The sequence below is a fragment of the Lemur catta genome, chromosome 20 (assembly GCF_020740605.2).
Source record: "Lemur catta isolate mLemCat1 chromosome 20, mLemCat1.pri, whole genome shotgun sequence".
Taxonomy (NCBI): domain Eukaryota; kingdom Metazoa; phylum Chordata; class Mammalia; order Primates; family Lemuridae; genus Lemur; species Lemur catta.
The window spans coordinates 33,919,496-33,947,112 of record NC_059147.1 but is presented as its reverse complement, the minus strand read 5'-3'; the positions used below and the strand labels follow the sequence as shown (position 1 = coordinate 33,947,112).

The window sequence follows — 27,617 nt, the reverse complement described above, 5'->3', positions numbered from 1 at the left end:
GTCAGCGGCCCCAGCACTGGCGACGGGGACGTCTCGGCTCCGTCGTCACCTTCTGGGGCGAGCGACAGGGGGCGGGCGGGCGACAGGGGGCGGGCGGGCCGCGGGGACCCGGGACGTGGGCGCGGGCGCTGCAAGGACCGCGGGTGTGGGGGCGGGGCCCGTGGGGTGAAACTGGGGACCCCGGGGACGAGGGGACGCCGGGGTGCGGGGAGGACCCAGGAGAGAACTAGCGGGGGATAAAGGGGGACCCAGGGGGAATCCCAGGGACGAGAGGGGACGCCGGGGACGAGACCCCGGGCCGCGTCCTTCCGCGCTGGGGGCCGCTTGACCTTCGGCCCCAAGCACCTCCGACACGGTCACCCGAGTGCTCGGGCCTCCCGGCGGGCAGCTCGCGCCCCTCTCGGTCCTGGAGTCTCCCCGGGTCCAAGCGCGCCCACCACGCCCGCCTGGGGGCGCCAGCGAGGCCCGCTTCCCGGAAAGCCACTGCGACGCGCCTGCGCACATCCGCCCCGCGCAGGCCCCGCCCCGCGCAGGCCCGGCGAGCGCTCCCGGGCGAGTGGGGGCGGGCTCAGAGGCTGCAGCCTATCGTCCGATCCCGCCCATTGGCTGAGAGATGAAGCTTGGGCCTGGCCGACCGTTGATTGGTCGGCACCTAAGCACAAGGGCGCGCGGGCCAATCGCGTGGCAGCGCGTGAGGTGGCGGAGCCGGAGGGGTCGGGCCCGAGGCGGCTCGCTGCTGTGGGGCCGGGGACGCGGCGCTGCTCGCCATGGCCTCGCAGGAGCCGCTGGTGGCCGTCACCTGCACCGCGCCGGTCAACATCGCGGTCATCAAGTACTGTGAGTGCGCGGACAGCGCCGGGCCGCGGCGCGGGAGGGGCTCGTGTCGCCGGGCTCGTGTCGCCGGGGCCGGGCTTGGGTCGCCGGGCTCGTGTCGCCGGGGCCAGGCTCGTGCCTCCGGGGCCGTGTCGCCGGGGTCGTTTACTTCGGCCCGTTCCGGGACCACCAGCTACGCGGGTCGCTCCGCCGTCCTCACCGGCATCCGAGGCTGGTTTATTTCGGCCGCCCTGAGCCGCCCGGGTCTTTGTGGGTCTAAGTCGCGTTTCTCCCGCGGCCGGTGAGGAGCATCTTGTCGCAGGTTTACCTGCCACGTGCTGGACCCCGGGTGCCCCGATGTCCTTCGTCCCCGTCCCAGTCGCGTCCCAGTCGCATCGTTGGCTCGTTCGCCGGGGTCTGAGCGTTCGCGGTTCGGGGCGCCCCAAAGGGCCCTTCCCAGGGGACCCGGCGCCAGGGCTCGGAGCTTTGAACTTTCTGAGTCCAGTCTGTCACTTTGTCCTTCACAGGTCAGGCTTTTGCCGCCAGGTCTACGACCGCTCTGCTTGGCCCTACATCCTAGAGGTTTTCTCTTGTGTTTTTCTCCGAGTTGTGTAGGTTAACTTTGACATTTTTAGGTCTTTGGTCCTTTTTAAGTTATTTTTTGCATCAGGTATGAAACCTGGGTTGAGGGTGTTTTTTTTTTTTGCCTATACACGTCCGATTATCCCAGAACCATTTGTTGAAAAGGCTCCTCTTCCTCCACTGAAAAGTTCTTTTGTGTATTGGTGTAGGCCTATTTCTGGGTTTTCTGTTTTGCTCCTTAAATCTGTGTGTGTCTCTCTGCCAACACTACAGCTAATCCAGGTGACTCTAGCTGTATAGAAGTGTTGACATTGGGCTGAGCTGATTTTCTACTTTATTTTTTCTCTTCAAAATCGGTTAGCTACTCTAGCTCCTTTGCATTCCCATGTAAGTTTTAGAATAACCTTCTCTATATCTACAAAAAGTCTTGCCTGGATTTCGATATGTATTGGGTTAAGTCTGCGTATGGATTTGGGAAGAACTGACATCTTTACGATGCTGAGTCTTCCATCTGTGAAGGTGATATGCCTCCTCTCCATGTACTGGGATCCTTGATTTCTTCCACTAGCAGGTGTAGTTGTCAGCACACGAGTCTGTACGGGTTTTGTCAGAGTAACACCGGAGAGGGTTTTCTGAGTGACGGTAAGTGGCATGTTGTATTTTAATTGCAACAGCAGCATGTTGCTGGGATGGAGAAAAATAGATTTTTACGTGTTGATCTTGTGTCCTGCAACCTTGCTGAACTCACTAATCGGTTCTAAGAGTTTTTCATAGATTCCTTGAGATTTTCTATGTAGACAATCATGTCATCTGCGAATAGGGATGATTTAAAAAAAACTTTTTCCTTTCGATCTGTGCGCCTTTTGTTTCCTTTCTTGCCTGATCCCAGTGGCTGGAACTTCTAGCACCGAGCTCAGTGAGGGTGGTGAGAGCAGACATCCTGGCCTCCGTCGTCCTGGCCAAAGCATTCAGTCTGGCTCCCTAAGCCTGCCGTAAGAGCAAGTTTGTATCAAGCTGAAGAAGTTCCCCTTTACTCCTATTTTTCTGGGAGTTTTTATCATGAATGGTTGAGTTTTGTCAGCTGCTTTTCTGTCTTTTGGTACGATGATGGGATTTTTCTCCTTCTGCCCGTTTTCTCCCTTTGTGCTCGTTCCCATGGGGTTCCGCTCCCCGGTCCTGCTGCTGAGCTCACGCGCTGAGCCTTTTATTTCAGTTATTGTAGCGTCACTTCTGTGATTTCCACTTGTTCTTGATGTCGTCTGTTTCTCTGCCAAGAATTTCTGTTCCTTCGAGAACGTGAGGTTTGCTCCTGGAAGCATTTTTACTACGGCTGCTCGTGTGTGTTTGCCAGGTAATCTCAACCATCTTGACGCTGGCTCTGTCATCTTTCTCCTTCAATTTGAGATCTTCTTTGTTCTTGGTGTGACAAATGATTTCTGATTGAAACCTATATGCTTTCGAGTTGTTCTGGGCCCTGGGTCTTCTGTAAGCCTTCTGTTTGGGTCCTGTGGAGCTCCCGGCTGTCCCCCAGGGCCGGGCAGGAGCACCTCCCCAGTGCTCCGGGTGGGATGCGGGACCGGCTCCCACATGGTCCGCACTGACAGCTGGGAGGTGAAAGTCCCTGCTCCTGCAGGAAGCGGAAGGGCTGAAGCACCCCGTTCCAGCCTGGCCGCTGGGGGAGTCTAGCTCCACGTGGCCCTCGTGAATGGGTGGTGTTTGGCTGGAGCAGAGCGGTGACCGTGGAGAGCTGTCTTGGCAGGCCACCCTTCCTGGTCCCACTGGGGTGAGCAGGCTCCCATGGGGCTGGGCACTCCCTGGCAGTCCCAGGCTCCCCAGCCGCAGTCTGGGGCACACGAGACGGAAAGACTGGGGGCTCCCCCGCGCTGCTCATGGCTGGCCCCCTCTCACCTTGGGGTCCTGTGTGTGACTCCAGGCTCCGCTGTCATCCTTGAGGAGGGAACGGAGGAAGTGCGTCCCCTTTGCCCGCCCCCAGCCTGGCGGGAGCCTCGCTCTAGGGAGCTACGCGGGACTGTGCGTTCCCCGCCAGGTGTTAGTACTGACCGGCCTCGTGACCGTCCACTGGCCTAAGACCTCGCGGCACACAGCTGAGCGTACTCTGCGCCTGACAAAGATGTTTTTAAATAAGACTCTACATAAAGCACCTGTGGTGCTGCCCGGGGCAAACTTCCCATGTGGGCCATCCTCGTTAGCTGTGACATGCTGGGGTGGCAAGGCTGGGCAGGAGTGGGGGTGGTTCTGAGTGTCCCCGGAGAGTGTGAGCAGTGACATTTAGCAGCTCTTAGGAACGGGGCTCCTTTTGTTTGGGAAGACAGGCAGAGCCCGAGGATCACTGCTCAGGCACTCGGAGGTGGTTTGTGAAGTGCATGAAAGAAGACAGAGTGGGAGAATGAGTCAAGGGTGGGCTGGCCTCCAGCTCTGCTCTCGGAGCCTGATCGCGGAGGTGGGGAGCAATCCAGGAGGGCTTCCTGAAGGTGGGGTTGCAGCGGCAGCAGAAGGGCTTAGACTGTGCAGTGAGAGAGCAGGATGGAGACAGATGGGGGGATGTGGAAGGGGGAGCACAGTGGCGGGTGGGAGACCCACTGGCCTGGCCCTGGCTGTTCCTTCCAGGGGGGAAGCGCGATGAGGAGCTGATCCTGCCCATCAACTCCTCCCTGAGCGTCACGCTGCACCAGGACCAGGTGAGTGTGAGCGTGGGCAAAGCTTTGTTCAACACTTGGGACCTCTGTACCTACAGGCTGGGACCGGACCGCTCAGCAGGGACCCCCAGCCCAGGCAGGTGTCTGCTCCCTCTCTAGTTGGAGGGGTGCTTGGCACAGCACGCACACCAGGGTCTCATCCCACGCACGTGCACGCACACGACCTGGGGTCCCGTCACACCCACGTGCGCACACACGACCCGGGTCCCGTCGCACCCATGTATCGCTCGCACGACCCGGGGTCCCGTCGCACCCACGTGCGCGCACACGACCCGGGTCCCCGTCACACCCACGTGCGCGCACACGACCCGGGGTCCCCGTCGCACCCATGTATCGCTCGCACGACCCGGGTCCCGTCGCACGCACATGCACACACAGCGCAGGGGCCCCTCACACACGTGGGCTCACACACTCACAGTACCCGGGGTCCCCTTTGGAAATCTCTCTTATTAGGACGTGCCCTGTGCCCGCAGTTCTCCCCAGACCTGGTCTCTGCCACACGGGCCCCCCCACCGCCCAGGCTGGCCTCAGGCCTGGCCTCCCCGTCCTTGCCTCAGGGGGCAGCTGCGAGCACTGTGGGTGGGAGAGGCTTTTTCGGGAGAGGGGGTGCTTGGCCGCACCAGGGCCCGGCCCTGGCTCTGAGGTGGCCCCGTTTTCTCCCAGCTGAGAACCACCACGACGGCTGCCATCAGCAAGGACTTCACCGAGGACCGGGTCTGGCTGAACGGCCGGGAAGAGGAGGTGGGGCAGCCGCGCCTGCAGGCCTGCCTGAGGGAGAGTGAGTCGGGGCCACCCAGGCACCGTCTCCCCAGGGCAGGGTCTGCGTGGAAGTCCGAGGCCGAGAGGCCTGGTGTTCAGTCGTGCCCCCCAGGCAGGACAGCAGGCGCAGGTCGGGTGGGGGTGCCTGGCAGCTGTGCCACCTGCCGTCCCCCCTCCCCCAGTCCGCCGCCTGGCCCAGGAGAGGAGCAGCGCTCAGGACGGAGCCCCGCCTTCCCCCAGCCTCAGCTACAAGGTGCACGTGGCCTCGGAGAACAGCTTCCCCACGGCCGCGGGCCTGGCGTCCTCCGCAGCGGGCTTCGCCTGCCTAGGTAGGTGCCCCAGAGAGTCCCTGGGGTTCCGAGCTGCGGCAGCAGAGCTGCGTCTTGTCACCTGTGGGGTGGGGGGTGCTCCCTCGGGGCGGGGGGTGCTTGGGCTCTCTGACTTCGTCCCCTGTGCCTGCAGCCTACACCCTGGCCCAGGTCTACGGGGTTGAGGGGGACCTCTCAGAAGTGGCTCGCCGGGGCTCGGGCAGCGCCTGCCGCAGCCTGCACGGGGGCTTCGTGGTGTGGCACATGGGGGAGCGTGCCGATGGGAAGGACAGCGTCGCCCGGCAGGTGGCCCCCGAGACGCACTGGCCCGAACTCCGAGTCCTCATCCTCGTGGTGAGCAGGGTGGGGCCAGGGGGCGTCGGGGGCTTCTGTCAGCACTCGGGGCCATGCTGAGGGCGGGCGCAAAGGTGCCAGTCTTGGCTTCACTCAGCTCCCGGGGTGGCCGGGGGGAGAAACAGACCCCTGCTGTGTGGAAGGGGCTGCTGTCCCCCCACAAGCCAGAAGTGGCCGTTCCCGGGCCTGTGTCACCTCGGCTGTGCCAGCGGAGGAAAGGCCAAGTGTTTGGGGGGTGTCAGCCAGGGGCCCCGTGTGGGCCTGCCCAGACGGTCTGTCCCCCGAGCAGGTGAGCGCAGCCAGGAAGCCCACGAGCAGCACGGCCGGCATGCAGACCAGCGTGGAGACCAGCCCCCTGCTCCGGGTGAGGCGCCCGGTGCGGCCCCCCGCGCTTCCCGGCAGGCCCGGGTGGAGGCGCCTGCGCTTCGAACCCTCCCTGCAACCCGCCTGTCCTCACAGTTCCGGGCCGAGGCGGTGGTGCCGGCGAGCCTGGCAGAGATGACTCGCTGCATCCGGGAGCGGGACTTCGAGGGCTTCGCCCGGCTGACCATGAGGGACAGCAACCAGTTCCACGCCACCTGCCTGGACACCTTCCCGCCCATCTCCTACCTCAACGACACCTCCCGGCGCATCATCCACCTGGTGCACCGCTTCAACGCCCACCACGGGCTCACCAAGGTGATGGGGGTGCCCCCAGCCCTGGGACCCGTGGGGTGCCGCTCAGGCTTGTGGCGTGGCGGAGCCAGTGCCCGGGAGCTGCAGCCTGCCATGCGCAGAGCAGCCAGCGGCACAGCGTGTTCTGTTCCATTTCATTTCTCGGCTCACTCCGGCCACAGCCCCACCTACCTCTTCCCGAGTTCACAGGCAGAGGTCACGCATACCGGCCACTCGGGGACACTGTGCCACTTTGGTTTGGCCCCGAGGGCCCTGACTTAGCTCTGGGAAACCCCAGGTCCCCTGGAAGGTCAGAGGTTATGGGGGATGAGGCCAGGCGCTGTGTGGACAGCCAGGGTGACCGCTGAGGTTCCAGGTGGCGTACACATTTGACGCGGGCCCCAACGCCGTGATCTTCACCCTGGACGACACTGTGGCTGAATTTGTGGCTGCCGTGAGGCACAGCTTCCCGCCCGAGTCGAACGGAGACGAGTGAGTGTGGGTCCCCTCGCCCCCTTTGTGGGAAACACCCTGCCAGGTGCCCCCGCCAGGAAGGGAGGGCGGCACCTCGCACCCGCGCCACCCCCAGCCTTAGGCCGCGCACGTGCCTGTGGACGGCACCAGGCCTTGCCTGGCCGGCAGCTGGGGAGCCCATGGCCCCGACCCATCCGGGAGCTACTTCTTGTGCCTTGTGCCAGGAGGTGCGCCCTGCGTGCTGAGGTATACGCTACATGTCAGACGTTTTATAGAAAATGATTAAAACAAAGCCCCGGTTTCCTTCTTACCGAGACCAGTCAGAGCCAGTCACGGTGGCCAGTGCTGCCGCGGTGTCTGTGCCGGGTGCGTGTGCCGGGGCAGGGCCCGACTGCACGTCCCCCTGCCCAGGCGCAGCACGGCCCGGCCTCGCGCTGGGGACAGCGTGTTTGACCCCCCGGGTGTCCTGGTGGCTTCTTGCTCCTGTGTGAGAGGCACCTCCTGGCTGGGGGCGACTGGCAGGGTGTGGGGACGTCCCTCTGCCCGCAGCGGGGGCAGTAATGATGCATCCAGTGATTGGAGGCTGAGTGCATTGACCCCCCCAGGTCTCTGGCCACCTGCAGGGGTGGCAGGTCTCCCCGTCTGAGGGGCGCGGTGGGCTCAGGAGTTGGAATCAGCAATGGAGGTTTCCAGAAGCCCTCCTCACTGACCCCCTGACCCCAGCCTGGGCCCTCAGCATCCCTGCCTTGGCTTTTAGGTTTTGGTAAAAAAAAAGAAAAACCCATAAAATTCACTATTTCAGCCTTTTTTTTTTTTTTTTGAGACAGAGTCTCACTTTGTTGCCCAGGCTAGAGTGAGTGCCCTGGCATCAGCCTAGCTCACAGCAACCTCAGACTCCTGGGCTTAAGCGATCCTCCTGCCTCAGCCTCCCGAGTAGCTGGGACTACAGGCATGCGCCACCATGCCCGGCTAATTTTTTCTATATATATTTTTAGTTGTCCAGATAATTTTTATTTCTACTTTTAGTAGAGATGGGTTCTCGCTCAGGCTGGTCTCGAACTCCTGACCTCAAGCGATCCACCCGCCTCGGCCTCCCAGAGTGCTAGGATTACAGGCGTGAGCCACCGCGCCGGTCTATTTCAGCCATTTTAAAGTGCACGGTGCTGTGGTGTCTCTTGCGTCCCCAGTGCTGTGCAGCTGTCACCTCTGTCTACGCCCATGACTCTCTCACCAGCCCAAAAGAAACCCGTCCCCATCAGCAGCCACCCACCGCCTCCCTCCCCACCCCTGGCGGCCACCGTCCACTTCTGTCTCTGGAGCTGCCCGGGCTGGACGCTCCACGGGGACGGAGTCACACACTGCGTCGTCACAGTCTGCGTCCCTCCTTGTCCCAGGTTCCTGCAGGGGCTGCCGGTGAGGCCGGCCCCTCTCTCGGATGAGCTCAAAGCTGCGCTGGCCACGGAGCCCACCCCCGGTGGCATCAAATACGTCATCGCCACTCAGGTGAGGCCCAGACACTGCAGTGCCTCCTCCCTGCAAGGGGGGCTCCTTCCGCCCTGGGGCAGCCCCCTCCCCCCCTGCCCCCCACGGTCTCAGGCAGGAAGCCCAAATGCTAACAACACCGACGGCACACAAGTAGCAGTAATAGTACTTTCAGCTTTCAGGGCATTTGGCCTGTTTGCTTCACTCACTTGCTCTAAAGTGGACACTTGCAGGTAACCTGTGACGCTTGGGCCTGGGGTGGGAGACAGGTGGCACTGTCCCCTTTCTTGGCAGCCGGCTCCTGGGGTGGGCGCTCGGGGTGCAGCCTCCACCCTCGGGGGTCCTGACCCTGCTCCAGGGCCAGCCCCAAGTCCATGGTCACACCCACCCGGGCCACGGAGTCCGCCTTCTGTGCAGGGCTGCTGCTCCCCAGCCCAGGTCTGCAGGCTGTGGCAGTGACCGGGACAGGCCTGGGACAGGGAGTGCTCAGCCGGCAGAGGTGGCCCTGCCCGGCTGCTTAGCCTCTGATTGGGTCTGGAAAGGGGCCAGAAGAGGGGCCACACCCTATCCCTCCTGAAGAGCCCAGGCCCCTGCGATGCTCGCACTGCCATCTCCCAGGAACCTGACACCACTCTCTCTCCCCCCAGGTGGGGCCGGGGCCTCAAGTCCTGGACGACCCCCATGCTCACCTCCTGGGCCCCGACGGCCTGCCTAAGCCGCCTGTGTGACGCCAGGGGAGCAGGGCGCCTCGCTGGGGCTGGGCAGTGGCGTGGTGGCCAGGCCGCCCCGTTGGGCTCCGGGCAGCGGGCACGGTGCCGTGGGCAGTGGTGTGAGACCTGCAGCCGTCCAGGCGTCAGCAGTGGGACCCCCAAGTGCGTCAACTGTCCCCCTGCCTGTGCTGCTTTGCTGAGACGGGATTGGGGTCTGGCGTGACAGCTGGGTGTGGAGTGGTGGCGTGTCCCTAACCCTGAACCCCAGCCCACTCAGGGCACCAAACAGGAGCTCAGCGGGACTCCCGTCCCTCTGGGGCCCGGTCGCTGTGTGGGGACCGGACCGGCTGCCTCAGGAAACCCCCCAAGTGCTTCACAGGTGGCAGTGATGGTGCCTCTGCCGGACCTTGAACTCGGCCAGGGTGTGGCTGGACCATTTCTTCATAAATGACCAGTGATGTTTCCCAGGGTGGGGAGGCGGCTCCCGGCCAGGCAGGGGCGGGGCCCGCGGATCTGGGTGCGTTGGGAGCCGCAGCCTGTGACCACGGGAATAAACCCAGCACTGCTCACCGCCTGCCTCAGGCTGTTTCTCTTGTTTCCTAAGCCAGCGCCCCGGGTCCCTGCTCTGAGGGGTCCTGTGGCCCGCAGGAGGCCCCGCAAGTGCTGCCCACCCCCAGAGCCCGCCCGGGAGGCCCCGCAAGCCCTCCCCACCTCAGCGCCACCTCCCGCACAGGCTGAGCCTCCACCCGGCGGGGAGGGCAAGGGGCCTTCCCAGCTTTGCACGCCCGTCCTCCTCCCTCCAAGGCAGGCGTGTCACATTGGGAGGGGGCCGCAGTCTCTGACCCTGCCCACACCTGTGCCAGCCCTGAGCCAGGTGGTGGAAAGGGGGCGAGGCCTCTGGTCCCCATGCCAGGCGTCAGGGAGCCGCCCCTGTCCTTGGTGACAGTGTCAGGCAGAGGCACTTGGCGGGGGAGCACAGCCCCCGGGCCCTGGGCCGGCCGCTCAGCCCTGTCTGGGAAGCCGCCTTCTCACCCGTGTTTGCCTAGAAGCCTGGGGACCCCTTGGGTCAGAAGCTGCAGCGCGCTGGGGCGACTGGGTGGGGACGCTCAACGCTTGACGAAGCCCTGGGTTAACAACTCCCCGCCCCCGCAGGCGCTGGAAGGGGAAGCGAGAGCTGAGGCCGCGGGGCCGGGCCTCTCCCGGGTCTGGTGGCCGGTGGGGGTTCCGCAGGGTCAGAGGGGGGTGGCCCCGGGCCCGCAGATCCAGCCCGGAGAGCGCAGGCGCCGCGGCCCTGCCCGCCGGGCGGTCACCTGGGGCCGGGGGCGGGGCCGGGGCGGGGCCGGCTCAAGGGCCCGGGACAGGGACCAGGGGCGCTCAGTGCGCGCCCAGCCGTGTCGCCGCCACCATGGGACAGATCGAGTGGGCCATGTGGGCCAACGAGCAGGCGCTGGCGTCCGGCCTGAGTGAGTGCCCGCCGGGCAGCGGGCCCGGACCTGGGGGGGGGGCCCCCCAGACCCCAGCCGGGACCTCGGCTACAGGAGGGGAAGTGGGGGCCCCGAGCAGACTGGAGTTCGGGGCGGGACAGTCAGACGCGGGTGCGGAGGAGGGGGCTCCGGGACCCCGGGCTGCACCGGTGCCCTGCGCAGACCCCCGGGCCGGAGTCGTGCTTGGCGCCCCCTCCCCTGCCCCCTCCCCCGCCGCGGAGGAGGAAGTTGCAGCGCAGGGAAGAGGCGGTTCAGCCCGGTGGTTTCCGGGGAGCCACCGCCCCGCCCGTTGGGGAGCCAACCCCACCCCCGCACCCCTCGTGCCCCGGAGTGGGGGCTCCCCTCCTCCCGAGCCGGCCGGGCCGGGGCTCCCTCCCCGGGCTCCTGGGGCGGAGACGACGGGTCATCCCGGGGCGGACGGCGCCTCCATCTGGGGCCCAGATTTCACAACGCGCCTGGAGCCCACCCCGAGGGGCCGCCCTGCCCAGCCCAAGCGCGCGCCCCCCGCTCGCCCAGCTGTGCCTTGCTTGGGGGCGCAGGGGACGGTGGGTGGAGCTTCGCCCGGCGCTGTGTCTGGAAACAGAAACCTCTCGGGACAGGGCAGGGAAGTGTCAGTCCTGCAGGCTGTGCGGGTGCCCCGGGGCCAGGAAGGACCTGCACCTGCGGGTGGGGGGAGAGCTTGGGAACCCAGAGTGACAAGGAGAGCCCAGCCACCAGGCCCCCCGGGGGCTCCGAGCAGCCTCCCTGCCGGCTGGGACAGCAGGCGGGCAGCAGCATGGAGTATGGCCCCGAGCTCCACGGCAGCATTCAGGGCTGGGAGGCTCTGGGGCCTGGGCCCTGCAGTCCCTTCTGTGTCCAGGGAGATCACACTGGCTGAGAACTCCCCAGTGCTGTCCCACGGGACTGTCACCCTGCCTGCCACAGGCTGTGCCCTGCAGACCAGCCTCAGGTCCTTCCTCCCCAGACTCCCTCCAAGAGGCAGGGGTGACAGAGGCCACCCAGCTGGGAGCCCTGGGCTCTGGCACCCTGGGTGCAGACAGCCTCCCTGCTTGACGCCCTCCGGTGGCTCCACCATGAACGATGACAGCGCTGGCTGCTCCAGCCCTGCCCACCCGGCCCTTGGCTTCCTCCTTACTCCAGCCCACGGCTTCTTTTCTGTTCCGGGACCCGTTGAGCAAGCCGCAGGGACTTGGTGGAAGCCGTTTCTCCTGCGAAGCTCCCGGCTGGCTGCTGCGTTTATTTCTCAACTCAGATGTCACCTGCCCAGAGCATCCAACCTAGATGCCTGGGCCCTTCCTGGCACATCCGCTGTCTGATGTTTGCGTCTGCCTCCCCGCGCGAGACCAGGGGCCCCGAGCCTTGTCTGTCCTGACCCCTGCTGCGTCCCCGCACACCCCGGTGCTCACACACGTTTGCTGGATCCTCAGTGAGTCCTCAGGCCTGCCTGGGAGCAAGGGGTGGCTTTGCCACCCGTGCTGATGGCAGCAAGACAGGCTCAGGATGGGGACAGTGACGACGTGCTGCGTGGACAGACGCGGACAGACACGGGAGGAGAGGGCCCTTCCCTCCCCAACACAAACACTGACGGGAAACGGAAAAGTTACTACGCAGCCGGGAGCAAACAGGGGACAGGGGTCCGCTAGACCGCGCGGAGCTGAGCAGGAAGGACAGGGTGGCCGCGGCTGCCGGCTAGGTTCAGGTGCAGCAAGAGCAGTTTCAGACGACGGAAACTGAGGCGAAAGAGGAACAGGGTGGAGAGGAACGCAAGTAAGAAAAGGGACAGGCGTGGAGAAGGCGGATGCCACCGGCAACAGCGCAGTCTGAGCACTTGAGGCAAACACACAAATGACAAGGGCAACCGCCCGCATCCCTCTGGGGTCCCAGAGCTGAGAGGGGCAGGCCCAGCAGGGCGTCCAGGCCAGCTGTCCCTCGGCAGCTCCTGGGACCCAGAGGGGCCTGGCCTCCGCCGTGTCCCCCGGCCACTCTGCCGGCCCCTCATCACGGGACCTGCCTCCTGGAGAAGCACCCCTGACCCCATCGCTGGGGGCAAGCGTGGGCGGTGTCCAGGGCAGCGCTGGGTGGCCTGGTGGCCTACAGCAGGTGGAGAAAGGGAGGTGGCCAAGGCTTTGGGGGCACCGCAGGGACAGGGGTGTGGCGCCCTCCTAACCCGCCTGTCTCCTGCAGTCCTCATCACCGGGGGCATCGTGGCCACGGCTGGGCGCTTCACCCAGTGGTACTTCGGCGCCTACTCCATGTATCCTTCCGCTAGAGAGGCTGGGCGGGGCCGGGTGCCAGGCAGGACTGCAGGGGCTGGGGTGGGGGCGCCACTGCCACCCCTCGCCAGCACCGTGCTTCGGTGTGTGGAGCTCCGTTCTCATCCCGTTTCCCCGGGCAACCCCCGTGGTCTGCGCAGCCAGGCCACTTACCTGTGGCCGCGTGGTGGTGACCAGCCAGGCCTGGGCCCTGATGAGGGCCGGCCCTGAGGTCCCCGCCTGGCCTCTGTGCCCTCCCCTGGCCAGCCCCTCGCTCCCTGCCAGGACTAGCTGGAGCCCTGCATGGCTGTGTCCCAGCTGTGTGGCCCTCCAGCAGCGGCTGCACCACTCTGTGTTATCAGCAAAGGGGCCGCTCCTTAACCGCAGCGCCTCAGCGCGGCAGGGGTCTTTGTGTGCCTGCTGGAGTACCCCCGGGGGAAGCGGGCCAAGGGCACCACCATGGAGCGCTGGTGAGTGGCCCCCCACCCTGCTCTGGGGTCTGCCCAGGGCCTGGGGCCCAGGAGGAGCTCACAGGCCGAGAACTTGGCTAGGGGCCCTGCGGGAGCCTGGTCCCCCATCCGAGACGGTGTCTCCTGGGAAGAAAAGGGCCTGAGTGCCCAGGGGTGGGGGTGGGGAGTGGTGGGTTCCCGAGTCGGGCAGGCCGGGACCCCAGCGTCTGTCCCCTCCCCCAGTGGGCAGAAGTACATGACCACCGTGCTGAAGCTGTTCGGGCCCCTCACCAGGAACTACTACATCCGGGCTGTCCTGCACCTCCTGTGAGTCCCCGCCCCGGCCCTGCCCACTCGAGGCACCGGGTGGCTTGGAGGAGACGCCCCCACCAGCCCCGCTCCCCAGACAGGAGAGCCCAGCCCCCGCCTTGCCTGGATATTTTTCCAAACAGAAGCCCAGGCCACAGCTCTGGCAGAGGTTCCCATCGTCTGCTGTGTGAACCCCGGGAGCTTAAATCCACAGCAGTGGCTGTTCTGGGGTCAGCGGGGCTCAGCAGGTGGTTGCCACCTGGGTCTGGGGCTGTGAGCAGACGGCCCCTGGCCCTGTGTCTGGGGGCCACTGCTGGGCCGGGGCCACTCTGCAGCTCCTTGGGCGTCCTCTCAACATGGCGGCCTAACAGCCAGTGTCCCCAGAGCCGTAAGGTACAAATCAGGGCAGACACCAGCTTGAGGGGCCAAAAGTTAAGCCAAACTTTGGCAGAGCCACATATCCCTTTGTCTGGGGGACACCTTGTGGCCTTGTCCCCAAGGCCTGGGCTCCAGGCCCCTCTCTGACTGCCTGTGTGTCCTTCCTCCTGCCTGCCTCCACCCAGGCTGTCGGTGCCCGCGGGCTTCCTGCTGGCCACCATCCTGGGGACCGCCTGCCTGGCCATCGCGAGCGGCATCTACCTGCTGGTGAGTGGCGCCCTCTGCAGTCACCCCCCAGCGCCCCCAGCCCCGGCCCCTGACACCTTCAGCCCCGGCCAGCTGGCTCTGCGGCTGTCAGAGCCATGAGAGAGCCGGAGTCTGCTCCTGTCACGGCAGGGCCGACAGCTGTGGCCACCGTCTTCCGCTCATCTGACGCGCTGTGCATGCCACAAAGCACCCGGGAGGGCAGGGCTCTGGGGCAGGCGGGCGCAGGCCTTGGGGGAAACCTCCCGCGGGCCCTGGACGCGGGCAGAGAGCTGCGTCCCGACTCCCCCGCCATCTCTGGGAGAATGAAGCCTTGGACCCTGGCTTGTCGCCCCTCATCCCCAGGGCCCGTGCAGTGTCTGTGTGCTCTAAGCATGTGCCAGTGGCGCTGGCCGTGTTGCACGCCTCAGCGACCGTGTACCTTCCTGCCTGACTCACGCCTAGAATCTGCCCCGCTGCCGAGCGCTCCTCTGGCCTGTGCTTCTAGTGGCTTTGGGTGCTTGGAGTGTGTGTCTCCCGGGGCCACCCCCCCGCCCCCCGGCTCCCCGCTGCCACACACAGCTGCAGACCTGAGTGAGGATTCCTTGGGTTAAACGCAGAGGGAGCTGCTGGGTCAGGCGCCAGCCTCTGTGCCCTTGGCCCCCGCGGCAGCCCCGCCCCCACCTCCCCACCCACCGTTCCTGCCAGTTAACACGCAAAGCTGACCGCGTGGGACTCTGACTTCCCTTTCTCTAACCACGACTTTGCACCCCTCCGCACGCGCTTTAGCTTTCCCGGTTTCCCTCCCGTAAGTCACCCGTTCACAGCCTTTGCCCATTTTCCTACTGGGGTTTTTGTCTTTTTCTGAATTTGCAGGAATCCCATGCATTTAAAGTTATTAATTCTCTGTAAGTTTTAGCCATTGCAAACGTCTTCCTTTCTGTCGCGAGTGTGCCGGCTTTGTCCCCGAAGTACTTGCTTATTTGCCTGTTAAAGCCTCCCGGCCCCTGGGCGTTTCTGTGTTTAAGTTGGGAGGTGGGATCGCCGGTGTCCAGTTTATTCTTACGCTTCATAAGTATACGATGTCGCATATTTTTTCTAGCAAATATTATGGGATACTAAGTTAAGTTAAAAATACACATTCCCAGGTCTCCTTGACCTGTTGACAGAACCTCAGGGCATGGGGCAGGAGTCTGTATTTTTAGAGCCCCCCCAATCCCTGCTGTGCAGGCTTCAGTCCCGGCCATGGGTCTGTGAAATGCAGGGGGGGTGGTGCAGGCCAGGGGGGTCCAGGGTGAGTGAGTGAACAGGACCCTGCTCCCCTGGGCCCCTCCCTGCCCTTGGTCCCTTGAGAGGCCTGGGGACCCGGTGGGTCTTGGAATTTGTGCCTGCAACTGACCACCAGGGCATCTGCAGAAACCCGGGGGTTCCCTGGCCGCTTCCCCCCTGCTGGGCCCTCCTGGCACGGCCTCCTAGCCTGACCCAGGCGGCCTAACCTCCCCGAAAGCCCCTCTGGGATTCGCAAGTGAGTGGTCCCCGGGCCCTGGCGGGTGGGCCCCGAGGCGGCTCTCGGCGTGACCCAGCCGTGCCCTCCGTGCCCGCAGGCGGCCGTGCGCGGGGAGCAGTGGATGCCCATCGAGCCCAAGCCCAGGCAGCGGCCGCAGGTCGGGGCCACCATCAAGCAGCCGCCCAGCAACCCCCCGCCCCGGCCCCCGGCCGAGGCCCGCAAGAAGCCGAGCGAGGGGGAGGACGCGGCGGCGGAGGTCTCCGCGGGCGGCCCCCAGGCCAACCCCATCCCGGTGACCGACGAGGTCGTGTGACGTCGCCTCGGACCTGCGCGCGGCCATCGGGGGGCGCCCTCAATAAAGGCTGTGACTGTCCGAGCGCGGCTCTTCCTGGGGCGGGGCGGCAGGAGGGGGGAGGGGAAGGCGGCAGGAGGGGGAGGGGAGGGCGGCAGGAGGGGGAGGGGAGGGCGGCAGGAGGGGGAGGGGAGGGGAGGGCGGGGGGGAGGGGAGGGCGGCAGGAGGGGGAGGGGAGGGGAGGGCGGCGGGGGGGAGGGGAGGGCGGCAGGAGGGGGAGGGGAGGGAGACAGCGGGGGGAGGGGAGGGCGGCGACCACACCCCCCGGCGCACGCGCCCGTCCGCTGCCCGGCGGTCCCGGTGCCCGTTTTGGCTTCGTGGGCAGCGGCGTCCCGGCCGGGCCACCCTGCGGGCGCTGATCGCAGCGGGCAGGACGCGGGGATGGGGCAGCCTCGCCCTTGGGCTCCTTCCGCGGAAGCCTGGGCGGGGCGACGCCCTTTGTCCTCCCGGGGACCCGGCCTCAGCCCCGCGCCCCCAGTCAGCCCCCGGGACGAATCGCCGTTCGGGGCTCGGCCCCTCCGGCCCGCCCTCGGTGCGCCCCGCGCGGGAAACGGCGACTCCGCCTCCGAGGGTCCCGCAAAGCCTCGGTCACCCTGGCCCCCGCCCGTCGGCCCACCCACCTGTCTGCAGCGCGAGTCCGGGTTCCAGCCGCGTCCAGCCCCGTCCCCGCCACGTCCCCGTCCCCGTCCCCGCGCCGCCACGTCCCCGTCCCCGCCACGTCCCCGTCCCCGTCCCCGCGCCGCCGCACTGACCTCTCCGACGCGGCCGTGCGCCCGGCTGGAACTCCGGTGGCTGCGCGCCGCCCCGTCCTCCGGGCCTCGCTCGGCGTCGCCGAGGCAGCCGCTCCCCGGAGCCTCTGCCCCCGACTCGTCACAGACCCGGCCTCGGGACGGAGGGGTCGCGTCCGTTTTGTTCGCGGCCCCGTCCTCGTGCGGGCACTTACTGGAAACTCGCTCAGTGCGTGCTGAATAAACATGCGCCTCCCCCAGGGAGCCGCACCTGAGGGGCCCAGGTGTGAGTCCTCGCTCCCCTCGCGGCCGCCCGCAACGTGCGCTCAGCTGGCGCGAATCAGCCGTGAAAGGACTGGGGGGGGGACGTGACACCTGCCCGGCGGCCCCAGGGCAATGTCAGCCCGCGGAGCGGAGGCCTGGCCCCGCCACCGAACACCCCCGGCAGGGCGGGGCATCCTCTGGCCTCGAGGCACCTGCCCGCCGGGGTGGGGGCGTGCGTAGCGCTCCCTCCGAGGGGGGCGACTCGCCATGGCGGTTCGGTCCATACCCAAGACCCCCTGGGGGCTCGCGCTGACACTCCTGTTCCCCGGGCTGCCCCAGATGCTCACGGTCCTACCCCGGCTTTCAGCGCGGAGCCCTGTGCCACCGCCCGTCCGCAGCCATCTGCAGGGGTCGCAGTGGAAACCTCGGGGCTGAGCACAGCCCACCCCACCCTGGGGCACCTGCTGGTCCACGCACAGACCCTTCTGGAAGGACACGCTGGAGTCGTCAGTGTCGAGGGAGACTGTGCCCCTGCTGGTTCCCTCTGGGACGTGTTTATCAGTTTCGTGACACGCTTACATTTAAATAAGAGTTTAATAAAATACAGGGGCACTTTTTCCTCCGGGGAGGCTGGTCCGAGCCCCGGGGCGCGGTGGGGGCATAAATAGCAATAAATACACATAAATAGGCGGCGCTGGGTCCGGGGGCGCCCCGGCCCGCGGTCACCGCGCCGAGCGGGGCAGCACGCAGGTGCAGCCGACGGGCACGCGGATGAACTCGGCGTGGAAGGCGAAGGCCCCGGGCGTGGGCGCGCCCGTCCCGGCGCGGGAGCAGGGCCGGCGGCGCAGCACCAGCAGGCTCTGGCGCAGCCGCACGGAGTTGAGCGCCGCCGTCTCGCGGCCCGTCCTGGCGTCGATGCAGCCGCGGCACAGGCACTCGGCGAAGGCCAGCTTCTGCGGGTAGCGGTCCTCGTCCGTGTCCACGCTGCGGGACAGGCAGTGAGGCCCGGTCCAGCGCCGCCCGGCTCCCGGCACCCGCCCCTGCCCCTGCGCCCTCGCGCCCAGGGTGCCGCCGGCACGGGAAGGGAGGGTGGTGTGGGGCCCGGGTTTCTCCCCCGCCCCTGATGACAAGGTCTGGGCTGAGGTCCGGGGTGGGTGTGCCAAGGGGCGAGCCCCGTGCCAAGGGGCAGGTGAGAACGCCCTGCCGGGGCGGCCGCAGCCCTCACCGGTACCGCCAGGGCGAGATGGAGCGCTGATGGGTGTCCGCCTCCAGCACCTCCTCCGGCCGCAGCACTGGGCACTGGGTCTCCGCCGGGCGCCTCTCATGTTGCTTTCTGTGGCCCGCCTCCTCCAGGCTGGACACCAGGGCCACAGGCAGGGCCTGGTCCCACTTGGCAGCTCGAGCCAGCAGGTGTGGGGGTGGCTGGCCAAGGGGCAATTCCTCGGCCAAGTAGCAGCGTTGGGTCCCATGGGAGTGGGGCCCCCCCCAGAGTGGGGGGTCATGGCGGGCCAGGCTGGTGGGCAACCAGGTCAGAAGCAAGAGGCTGGGGAGGAGCTGGTGACACAGGCAGGCGGGTGGTCAGGGGGTGCCCAGTGAAGGGGCACCTCACTGCCACCCGGGTTGCTCTGTTCCCAGGGGAGAGATGGAGAAACTGAGGCCCAGAGGCTAGCCCCTAGCCCAAGGCACCCAGCACCCCAGGGCTCCCAGGGCCTGGGTGGGGCTAGCTCCCCTCCCTCCCTCTGGACTCGGTTTCCCAGGCCCGTCCTGATATCCTGGTCCCAAGGCTTGGAGAACCCTGGCTGCACCGTCCGTGGGGGTGCGGGGAGCCATGCCAGGCTCACCATCGTGGGCTTGCAGCAGCCTGCACACCTAGCGGCCGTCCCAGCGGTGCACCTGGCGAGGGACCTGGCTGCCCCAGCTCTTTATAACTGGGGCCACACCTGGGGAAAATCCGGGCGCTGCTTCCTCCTTGGGAAGTGCCCAGCCGCAGGCACTTCCTCCTCCTGTCCCCGTGGGTCCCCACCCGCTGTGCATCACGTCACAGACACGCGTGGAGCCCCTGTGAGGTGCCACCCTGTTGCCCTCCCCCCCTCCTGAGCACCTGCACACGGAGCCACGAGTGGTCCTGCCGTGCCTCGGTCTCCCGCTGCCGTGAGAGAGTTTCAGGCTGAGCCCGCCAGCAGCGCTGCTCTGACCCACCTTGTGTGGCGTCCCCCAGGCTCTGGCACCAGGGGTGGGGGCTCGATGCCCCTCCTGTGTAGTCCTGCACCTCCCCTGTGGGCAGGCATCCCGGCTTGTTCCTTTTTTTTATCTAAAATGATCAAGCACAGGTGACTGTCACATTCCCTTCCTCCTGCACAGCGGGGAGAGGTTCCAGAACAGACTTGGGGGGCAGCCAGGGTCCTCAGGTCTCTATGTTTGGCTTCTGTAGTTTTATTGACACAAAAGTTCAAGATAAAAAGTTTGAGATGGGCCAGGTGTGGTGGCTCACGCCTGTAACCTCAGCACTTTAGGAGGCCAAGGTGGGAGGATCGCTTGAGCCCAGGAGTTCGAGACCAGCTTGGGCAACATAGTGAGACCCCCATCTCCACAAAAAATAGAAAAATTAGCTGGGTGTGGTGGCCTGTGGCCCCAGCTACTTGGGAGGCTGAGGCAGGAGGATCCCTTTAAGCCCAAGAGGTGGAGGCTGCAGTGAGCTGTGATGACACCACTGTGCTCTGGCCTGGGTGACAGAGCGGAACCCTGTCTCTAAAAAATAAATAAATAAAAAATAAAAAGTCCGAGGTGGAGGAGGGACGAAAGCCCTGCACACTGTGAAGTGCCGTGCACCGTAAGAAGCTTCATTTAAGGAGACCCCAGGAACCCACCTGCAACTCACCCCTCACTCGGTGCTGTGGGGTGGGCGGGGCGCTGGCGGGGGCCTCTGCTTACCTGACAAGGAGACAGCTGGGGACCAGACCGTGGGAAGCTTTGAGTGCTGGGGCCTGGATGTCACCCTGGGGAGGGTCTCCGGGGCCCTGGCCACACTCGCTCCAAGCCTGAGGGGTCTGTCTAGCCTGGTCCTCTCCAGTCAGAGTCTACAGTGTCCAGCGTCGGGGTGGTGGCGGGAGGGGAGTGTCACCCGCCTTCCGGCCTTTTCTCACCTGCTGGCGCTGCCAGAACAGAGTCCGAGAAAGTGTCCTTCTCTAAGCTTAAAACCTCGGTCCCTCTGGACAGGAAACCCTCTGCGGGAGGAGGCGCCAGAACACCTGGGCTCCCTGGCACCTCCACTTGGTGGCTCCGTGACTCGGGGCTTGTCCCCTCTGGCCTCAGTGTCTTCCCCGGTGTGGCTAAGGGAGCCCCTGCCCCGGCCCACAGTCTGGGAGGAATCGAGGGTGACTGATGCATCGAGTCCCCTTTCCCATAAGGCTCCTGTCTGTGGCCCTCCACTTCTGCTTGCATACCTCCTGTGATGGGGAGCTCACTTTTTTTTTTTTTTTTGAGACAGAGTGTCACTTTGTTGCCCTGGCTAGAGTGAGTGCCGTGGCATCAGCCTAGCTCACAGCAACCTCAAAATCCTGGGCTCAAGCGAGCCTACTGCCTCAGCCTCCCGAGAAGCTGGGACTACAGGCATGCGCCACCAAGCCCGGCTAATTTTTTTTTCTATATATATATTTTAGTTGGCCAGATAATTTCTTTCTGTTTTTAGTAGAGATGGGGGTCTCGCTCAGGCTGGTCTCGAACTCCTGACCTCGAGCGATCCACCTGCCTCGGCCTCCCAGAGTGCTGGGATTACAGGCGTGAGCCACCGCGCCCGGCCTGGAGGGAGCTCACTCTTTATACGTGTTTCCGAGGGCTGTCCTAACCAAGTACCACCCGCTGGGTGGCTTAAAATGAAACAAACTTATCTGCACATGGTTCTGGAGGGCAGAGGTCTGAGATCAGTTGTCTGCAGGGTTAATTCCTCCTGGCGGCTCTGAGACAGGCTCTGTCCCAGGTCTCGCTCTTGTTCCCGAAGGCTCTGGCGGCCCTCTGGGCTCACCGCTGCGTCACTCCCACCTCTGCCGCCGTCGTCACACGGATCTCCACGTGGTCCCTCCCATGCCTCTCTGTTTTCTCCTCTTCTGTGTCTTACGAAGACACGGGTCCTTGGATTAGGGTCCACCCTAATCCAGGATGGCCTCGTCCCTCGGTCCCTGAAACCCTCATCCTAAAGCCAAAGGCCCTTTTCCCAAATAAGGGCACGTCCACAGGTAGGGATCAGGATTTGGACGAACCTTTCTGGGGGACACAACTGAAGCTACTACACCCCCTAACAGGAGAGACGCCCCTCTTGGGTCAGCTCGGGTTGAGAAGCCCCTGAGAGTCTGAGCTGAGACCTGTCCCTGCCCCAGAAGAACTCCCGCCCCTGGTGCATCCCCTGAAGGTCGTGTGAGCTCCCTGGGGTCAGGGACTGTCTGCTGGTCCCACCTGTGTTTCCAGTGTCGGGAGCTGGGCCTGGCACAGAGCCGGGCGCTTCTCTCCCTCAGCCTGGCACGGCCCGGCCGCCCCAGCGCGCACACTGCTTCCCACTCCGCCTGTCCGGGTGCAGCTGCGGGACACCAGCCCCTGGGACAGGACCTGTGGACGGGTACAGGGCACGACGGGGGCAGAGTGCTCCGACCTGCTGTCTCAGGGACTTTCTTGCCTCAACACCCTGAGTCTGTGGGTCGAAGGAGTTTCCTGGGCATGGCAGGAGCAGGAGGGGACAAGGAAGGTGGAAGGTACAGGTGAGCAGGAGGCAGAGTTACAGAGGACAGAGCTGGAGCCACCGAGATCCACGGTGGCTTCCTTAGGGCACAGTGTGGGAAGGGAAGGAAAAGGTGATTTCAGGTGGGAGCTCTTGTGCAGTACACGGCCTGCTCAACCGTAGCCGGCATCGCTGGAAAGTGAGGGCAGGAGGGGAGGAGGGCAGGAGAAGAAAAGGAGGAGCCAGAGGGAATGAGGAAAAGGAAACAGGAGTCCAAGGAAAGGGGGGGAAGGCCCCACCCTCACCCCCAGGTGAGGCCAGTGACCCCACCTGGCACCAGGCCCAGGGCTGTCCCCGTGAGGCTCCTGGGCGGGACCTGGTTGGGGCAGTGAGGTCAGCCAAGTGGGTGAGAAGGGGAACAGGTGAGTGGAAAGTGTGACAGGGACCAAGGAGGGAATGAGCAGGCAGCAGGGAGCCCCCCAGGGACAGGAGGGTCCTCCCAGGGCCCCACCCTGACCCCGACCCAGGTCGGACATACACGAGGCTGGGGCCGGCGAGCCCAGCTCCTGTGGCCCTGGGGAGCTCCTGCTTCCTCCCACCCCGAGTCATCCTCCCCAGGCACCAGCGCTTCTCCGGCCACAGCCTCCTCAGCTGTGCACCACCCGCTACTTTTTCTGTTTTTTGTGGAGACGGGTCTTGCTGGGCTGTCCAGGCTGTTTCTGTCTTAAGAGCAGCTGAGTGGGCTCCCTCTGTGAGGGCCATGAGCCCACTGCGCAGGCCCTTCCCCATGGCGGCCCCCGCTGCCCCTGGTGCTGTCGGGCTTGGGGGCCCCGGTGGCCAGTGCTGGGGAGACGTTCCCGAGGGCAGGCGGCAGTGGGGGTCCGGGTGGTGTTTTGCTCCTGCGGCCGCTGAGGCAAGTGCAGAAGTCCCGGGTTGGGCAAGACTGGAAAGGCACTGGGAGGAGGGCCTGGGGGCATCCTGGAGGTGGTGGCTGGGACAGGCTGCCGCTCTGACCACATCCTCGGGCCCCGCCCTCTGCCCCAAGGAGACAGCCCCGGCAGGAAGGCACAAGGGGACAGACCCATAACTGGGGGCCCTGCAGTCACCTGCTGGATGGGGTGGGCCTGGGTCGGGGGCGGCCTGCAGGAGGGGTTTGCCCCCGCTGGCCTGAGCCCCTCTGTGGTTGCTGGTGGCAGGACAGGTCCCTCCCAGCGGGGACAGGGAGGCAGGAACTGAAAAGCTGACGAGGGTGACAGCCAAGAGTCACAGCTGCGAATGTGCGAGTGGGAGGTGCCTGCCGTGGCGGCTGGACTGGGACACCGCGGTGCCTGACGGGAAGCCGCTGGGGGTGGGCGAGGGGAACCGCTGGTGGACCGGCAGCACCGTCCCCGTGGGCGTGGCGCCATGCCTGGCTCTCCCCCGTCTGGCGGGTTTCCCCGGCAGTCCTCCTCTCAGGCCGCCCAGGGCAGGGGTCCCCGTGGGCCTGTGCAAGCCCCCGCCACGGGGGTCAGGCCCCAGGTACGTGGGTGGGCGCTCGCAGGCAGGGCAGGGGCTGCAGTCACAGGGTCTCCCTGGCGTGATGTGCTCCTGCCTCCGGGCACTCGTCCCGCCTCTGCTGGACTCCAGGGGCTGCACACCCCCTGGATGGTGGGGGCCGGGGAGCACCCACACTGCCACGGAGGCCCGCCCACCCCTGCTCCTGGGCCCGGAGAGTTCTGGCCACCGGGACTGTGGTGCAGTGGGTGGTGGCCCACAGCCTCCCAGGACAGGGCCTTCTGCACAGGGGTCCCCGGAGGGAGGGACAGCAAAGCCGGGGGCTGCTGCCACCAGCTGCCAGTCCACACCGAGCTCCCGCAGCCCCTGCTCCTCCGCTCCGCTTCAGTCGCCACTGACCTTGGGGAGGCGGTGGGGCAGCGACCTTGTGGGTCCCTGAGGCTGGGGACCCAGGCCCTGCCGGGCAGGAGCAGCTGTGCTGGGCGGAATGAGCCTTCTCCTGAAGGGACAGAGCCAGGAACCAGGAGGACAGAGACAGCAGCCGGCGCCACGGGGGCGGGGCCCAGAGTGGTCACCAGCGGCCCCCAGGGCACCCGCCGTGACCCCTCCCTGTGCTCAGACCCCCTTGCAGACCCGCCTGGCCCACGGCTGCGAAGGCGGCCACCAGCTCACACCCGGGGAAGCCCCACCACGACTCAGGGGGCATGGGGCTGGGGAAACCGAGGCACAGCACTCCAAGGGGGTGGCTGGCCAGGCAGGTGAGAGGGCAGGAGCTGCCCCTCCCAGCGGGACCCGGACCACAGCCCAGCCTGTCCCTGCTGTGTCCTCCCTCCGCCAGCGGGCAGGGCCAGGCACAGACCACAGCGCAAGGACAAATGCTTATCAAAATATTTTATTTTAGGAGACCCCTCAAAAAAAGACCCTCCACATTAGACAGACGCCCCGACAGTACCCTTGGCCTTTTTTTTTTTGGTCTTTTCTTCTGTATTTTTTTTCTTTTTAAATCAACTAAAACAATTTGATGTTTAAAATAAAAGACAGGAAACATTTCCTGATCAGACTTTAGTCAAGAATATATATATATTTTCGATCCTGGGGGCGAGGGAGGGACGGGAGAGGCTGCCAGCAGTTGAGGAAGAGTCGAGCTGTGCGGGGACAGGGATGCACAGCAGGTGGCGCCTGCCCGGCTGGCGGGGGAGGCGGCGGCTGGCGGGTGGGGCTCATAATTTACAGAACCGGCGCTGTGTGTCGTGCTGACCTGGCTGTCTGGCGCGAGGCTGCGGCGTCGTTTCGTGTGTGGCTTCTTTTCCGGCTGAGAAACTTTTTTTTTTTTTAATATTTAAAAAGAATCACAGCCAAAGACAGACATTAACTGCAAAATCCCAAACGGCTGTGTTCACCCTATTTATAAAAACGTGAAGTCTGCCAGGGCCGGGCGGCCGCTACACCTTCCCCGGGATCTTGGCGCGCTTGCGGGCGATGGCATCCTCCACCGCCTTGAGCTGCTTCAGCAGCTCCTCCCGCCGCGACAGCGTGCTGGCCTTCCCTGATTTGGTGCTGGCGGCGGCGCCGGCGTCCGAGGCCTTACCCGGCACACTGGTGACCTTGCTGGAGCTCTTCGACTGTGGTGACACCTGGCGCTTCCTGCAAGGGCGGAGGGGACCCTGAGAGGGACAAGGCACACCCCCAGCCCCCGCCCCGTGCAGTTCCAGGGTGTCCCGGCAGCGTCCCTGCCCAGCACCGCAGCGCCCAGGGCAGGAAAGGGGCGCTCTGGCCGCGGCCCCCCACGGCTGTTCTGGCCGTCAGGCTCACGACTCTGGCTCCGAGGAGCAGAGGGTGGGAGGGCCCTGGCGGCTGCCCCAGCCCTTCCTCTGGCTCCTTCCCCAGCCTCTCTGGGGGCCACCCTGTGGCCTCTCTGTGCCCAGGGCTCCTTGGGGAGGGCACGGGAACCAGGCCCCCCTCACCCCCAGGCAGCCCTGCGGGGGCTGCAGACACCTCCCTTGGAAAGGATCCAGAAAGCGGCAGTCCTATCCCTGTGCCCCTGACATAGTGAGCACCTGGCTGGGCCCAGGGCCTGCTGGGGGGCGGGGAGACGCCGCGAGCGCAGGCCGCCCTCTGGGCTCCGATCCTACTCCTCGGAGTGCCAGGGCCTGGCCAGGACTCACCTGTCTGCGGGGGCCGCGGGGGCTTTGGAGTTCTGGCCTCGCTGCCGCTCTGGCTTCGGGGAGCCCAGTCTCCCACCAGACTTCCGGTCCCGAGAACCTGGACACAGGGACAGACGTTAAGGCCACGGTGCTGGCCGCGGGGGACAGCAGAGATCTAGTCCAGAGCACGAGGCAGCTCGACACTCCTTCGCTCTCAGAGGCACAGGGAGCGTCAGGCAGCCCCGGCATCGCTGCTGAGCTGAGGCGGGACTGGAGCTGTAGGTCCCCGAGCGCTCACTATCTAACAAGACACAAAACTCTCTGCTGGCTTTGGAAAAACGTACTGCATGGGTCTTCAGTATGGAAGAAAACTACGGCAGTTAAAGAAAACACAATCGTGAGGCCGGGCGCGGTGGCTCACGCCTGTCATCCCAGCACTCTGGGAGCCCGAGGCGGGTGGATCGCTCGAGGTCAGGAGTTCGAGACCAGCCTGAGCAAGAGCGAGACCCTGTCTTTACTAAAAATAGAAACAAATTAGCTGACCAACTAAAAATATATATAGAAAAAATTAGCCGGGCATGGTGGCGCATGCCTGTAGTCCCAGCTACTTGGGAGGCTGAGGCAGGAGGATCCCTTAAGCCCAGGAGTTTGAGGTTGCTGTGAGCTAGGCTGACGCCACGGCACTCACTCTAGCCCGGGCAACAGAGCGACACTGTCTCAAAAAAATAAAACAAAACAAACAAACGAACAAAAAAACACAAGTGAAATGAGAGATCAGCCGTGTTTTACCCCCCCCCCCACCAAGATGGGGTGTGGGGGCCGCCGCCCACGAGGCGGACTCGAGACGGACGAAGGTCACGGGAGCCCGTGGCCGGCTCCAACCCCAGGCGAGGACGGCCCTGCGGGGCAGGCCGCGGGCTCCCCCCCGAGCCACACAGGCCCAGAGACGAGCTGGAAGGGCCCGGAAGCCACTAGGAAGATCTCATCTGTCCACGTGGGCAGGGCTCTTGAGGTGCGGCCCAGGACACTGGGGTCTGCCCAGCCCACAGTGACACGGGACACTGCTTTCATTTGGTCCCCAGGAGCCTGGGGTGCAGAGGCCACTGGCTGTGCCCTCAGGGCCGACAGGGCAGGTGTCTTCTGCCCTCACACAGTAAGGAGATTTGTGAAAATCTCCATGCCTCCTGCTGTTTTAGAAAATATAATTACTTGTAATATAAAAAAAGGTATTTATGTTAAAATAGTGGTTTACTACTGTTATTTTTAAATAATAAAATACTAAAGCATTTTTCTTAGTTTTCGTTTCCAGTATGAGCACTGAGAGACGGGGCTGTGGCACCTGCGGGCCCAGCCTCTGGGAGGCAGAGGCGGGAGGACGCTCGAGCCCAGTGACGGTGCCACCGCACCCCAGCCTGGGCCACGAGAGTGAGACCCTGTCCCCCACCAGGAACCAACTGACACAACGTAACCACAAAACCGCAAGTTCTTGGGGGGTCCTCAAATGTTTTAAGAGCAAACGGGGTGCTGAGACCCCGCTGTCTGAGTGCTGCTGGTCCTGCTGGTGGCTGCGTGCTGGGGCGGCTCACCTCGGTCTGGGGACAAGTTGGCCCGCTTGGCTGGAGGACTTTGCCGGTCCTTGTCTGACGGCTCATAGCGCTTCCTGCTGCTTTTATCAGCCGCCTGAGGCAGGGGACAGGGCAGTGAGGACAAAGACACAGCAGGGGCGGGGCGGCAGCGGTGTCCTCACCAGCGACCTGCTCTCTGCTCCCACGGGCCCCCCCTGGGGTTAGGGTCCCCCCGCCACATGCCCACGTGGCTCTGCAGCCCCCAGGGAGGGCTCCACTCCTGTGCATCTGGGCCCTTCCGGCTCCTGGGGAGGCACCTGCGGCACCGCCGTGCTGCCCGCGGGCCCCTCCGGGAGTGCAGGGGACCCGAGTGAGCCAGGCCTCAGGCCCTTCCAGCCCCTGGTGCAGACTTGGGGACGTGGATGCTGAGGGTGCGGCTGGGGACCGAGGCTCTGGACACGCCCAGGCTGTGCCAGCCGGGGCCTCACTGGGCTCCACCCACAGGAGGAAACTGGCCCCGACCACGCAGGTGCCCGAGCTCCTCGTCCCGCACTGGCGCCACGGCCCGGGTGTCCGGGTGTCGGGCAGCGCCAGCAGGGCCCTCAGCCTCACCTTGTTCAACAGCGTCAACTTGATCTCCTTGTGGGGGACAAACGAGCCCTGCTGGGGCTGCCCCGGGGGGCCCTGCTGGGGCGTGGAGGGCTGCTGGGAAGACTTCCCGCCTGCCGGGCCCTTGGCAGACTTGGGTGGCTGCGTGGACGGGTCCCTCTTCCGCCTTTCCTCTTTCACACCATCTTCCCTCTTAGACTTTCCTGCCAGTGACAATCCACAGTCACAGGGTGCAGGGACGGTGTTCCTGGGCCCCTGCCGTGAGTCTCCCTGCAGCG

General features: G+C 65.1%; 4 protein-coding genes across 11 annotated transcripts in view; 2 read left to right on the top strand and 2 right to left on the bottom strand.

Moving 5' to 3' along the window:
• Positions 1-704: 704 nt before the first annotated feature.
• On the top strand, positions 705-9,422 carry MVD (mevalonate diphosphate decarboxylase). 2 transcript variants are annotated; one of them, XM_045533811.1, is made up of 10 exons: positions 705-837; positions 4,024-4,094; positions 4,776-4,890; positions 5,054-5,200; positions 5,334-5,533; positions 5,823-5,897; positions 5,993-6,211; positions 6,564-6,679; positions 8,056-8,164; positions 8,791-9,422. In XM_045533811.1, the coding sequence occupies exons 1-10, from the start codon at positions 768-770 to the stop codon at positions 8,869-8,871; spliced, it is 1,203 nt and encodes a 400-aa protein (XP_045389767.1). In that variant the 5' UTR covers positions 705-767; the 3' UTR covers positions 8,872-9,422. The 2 variants fall into 2 exon arrangements, with proteins under 2 accessions (XP_045389767.1, XP_045389766.1); XM_045533810.1 differs by having other exon boundaries at positions 8,056-8,885.
• A 764-nt stretch (positions 9,423-10,186) lies between these two features.
• On the top strand, positions 10,187-15,848 carry LOC123625377 (cytochrome b-245 light chain). Of its 2 annotated transcripts, XM_045533813.1 has the most exons (6): positions 10,187-10,316; positions 12,522-12,591; positions 12,985-13,059; positions 13,282-13,365; positions 13,911-13,992; positions 15,573-15,848. In XM_045533813.1, exons 1-6 carry the CDS (start codon positions 10,259-10,261, stop codon positions 15,786-15,788), a joined length of 585 nt encoding a protein of 194 aa, XP_045389769.1. In that variant the 5' UTR covers positions 10,187-10,258; the 3' UTR covers positions 15,789-15,848. The 2 variants fall into 2 exon arrangements, with proteins under 2 accessions (XP_045389769.1, XP_045389770.1); XM_045533814.1 differs by lacking the exon at positions 13,282-13,365.
• A 1,546-nt stretch (positions 15,849-17,394) lies between these two features.
• IL17C (interleukin 17C) lies at positions 17,395-20,260 on the bottom strand. The gene is made up of 5 exons (XM_045533313.1): positions 19,963-20,260; positions 19,751-19,803; positions 18,921-19,130; positions 18,045-18,373; positions 17,395-17,803 (listed from the first exon to the last, which is right to left on the bottom strand). Exons 1-5 carry the CDS (start codon positions 20,258-20,260, stop codon positions 17,542-17,544), a joined length of 1,152 nt encoding a protein of 383 aa, XP_045389269.1. The 3' UTR covers positions 17,395-17,541.
• A 3,640-nt stretch (positions 20,261-23,900) lies between these two features.
• Positions 23,901-27,617, bottom strand: part of ZC3H18 (zinc finger CCCH-type containing 18) — a 53,856-nt gene continuing 50,139 nt past the window's right edge. For all 6 annotated transcript variants that reach the window (XM_045533789.1, XM_045533790.1, XM_045533791.1 and 3 more), the window contains 4 exons: positions 27,343-27,542; positions 26,752-26,845; positions 25,187-25,283; positions 23,901-24,665 (listed from right to left, as the gene is read on the bottom strand). In XM_045533789.1, coding sequence (XP_045389745.1) covers positions 24,464-24,665; positions 25,187-25,283; positions 26,752-26,845; positions 27,343-27,542 — 593 coding nt within the window. In that variant the 3' untranslated portion in view covers positions 23,901-24,463. The remainder of the gene's footprint in view (positions 24,666-25,186; positions 25,284-26,751; positions 26,846-27,342; positions 27,543-27,617) is intronic.

What these genes read in the sequence shown, in the direction of transcription:
- MVD (XM_045533810.1), top strand. Translation starts at nt 768, where the DNA reads ATGGCCTCGCAGGAGCCGCTGGTGGCCGTCACCTGCACCGCGCCGGTC. An exon ending in TCACGCTGCACCAGGACCAG is followed by an intron (nt 4,095 to 4,775) that starts GTGAGTGTGAGC and finishes GTTTTCTCCCAG; the next exon opens with CTGAGAACCACCACGACGGC. An exon ending in TCCGAGTCCTCATCCTCGTG is followed by an intron (nt 5,534 to 5,822) that starts GTGAGCAGGGTG and finishes TCCCCCGAGCAG; the next exon opens with GTGAGCGCAGCCAGGAAGCC.
- LOC123625377 (XM_045533813.1), top strand. Translation starts at nt 10,259, where the DNA reads ATGGGACAGATCGAGTGGGCCATGTGGGCCAACGAGCAGGCGCTGGCG. An exon ending in GGCGCTGGCGTCCGGCCTGA is followed by an intron (nt 10,317 to 12,521) that starts GTGAGTGCCCGC and finishes TGTCTCCTGCAG; the next exon opens with TCCTCATCACCGGGGGCATC. An exon ending in CGGGCTGTCCTGCACCTCCT is followed by an intron (nt 13,366 to 13,910) that starts GTGAGTCCCCGC and finishes GCCTCCACCCAG; the next exon opens with GCTGTCGGTGCCCGCGGGCT.
- IL17C (XM_045533313.1), bottom strand. Translation starts at nt 20,260, where the DNA reads ATGCAAGCAGAAGTGGAGGGCCACAGACAGGAGCCTTATGGGAAAGGG. An exon ending in TGTTCTGGCAGCGCCAGCAG is followed by an intron (nt 19,804 to 19,962) that starts GTGAGAAAAGGC and finishes GGTGACATCCAG; the next exon opens with GCCCCAGCACTCAAAGCTTC. An exon ending in ATCTCGCCCTGGCGGTACCG is followed by an intron (nt 17,804 to 18,044) that starts GTGAGGGCTGCG and finishes CCTGTCCCGCAG; the next exon opens with CGTGGACACGGACGAGGACC.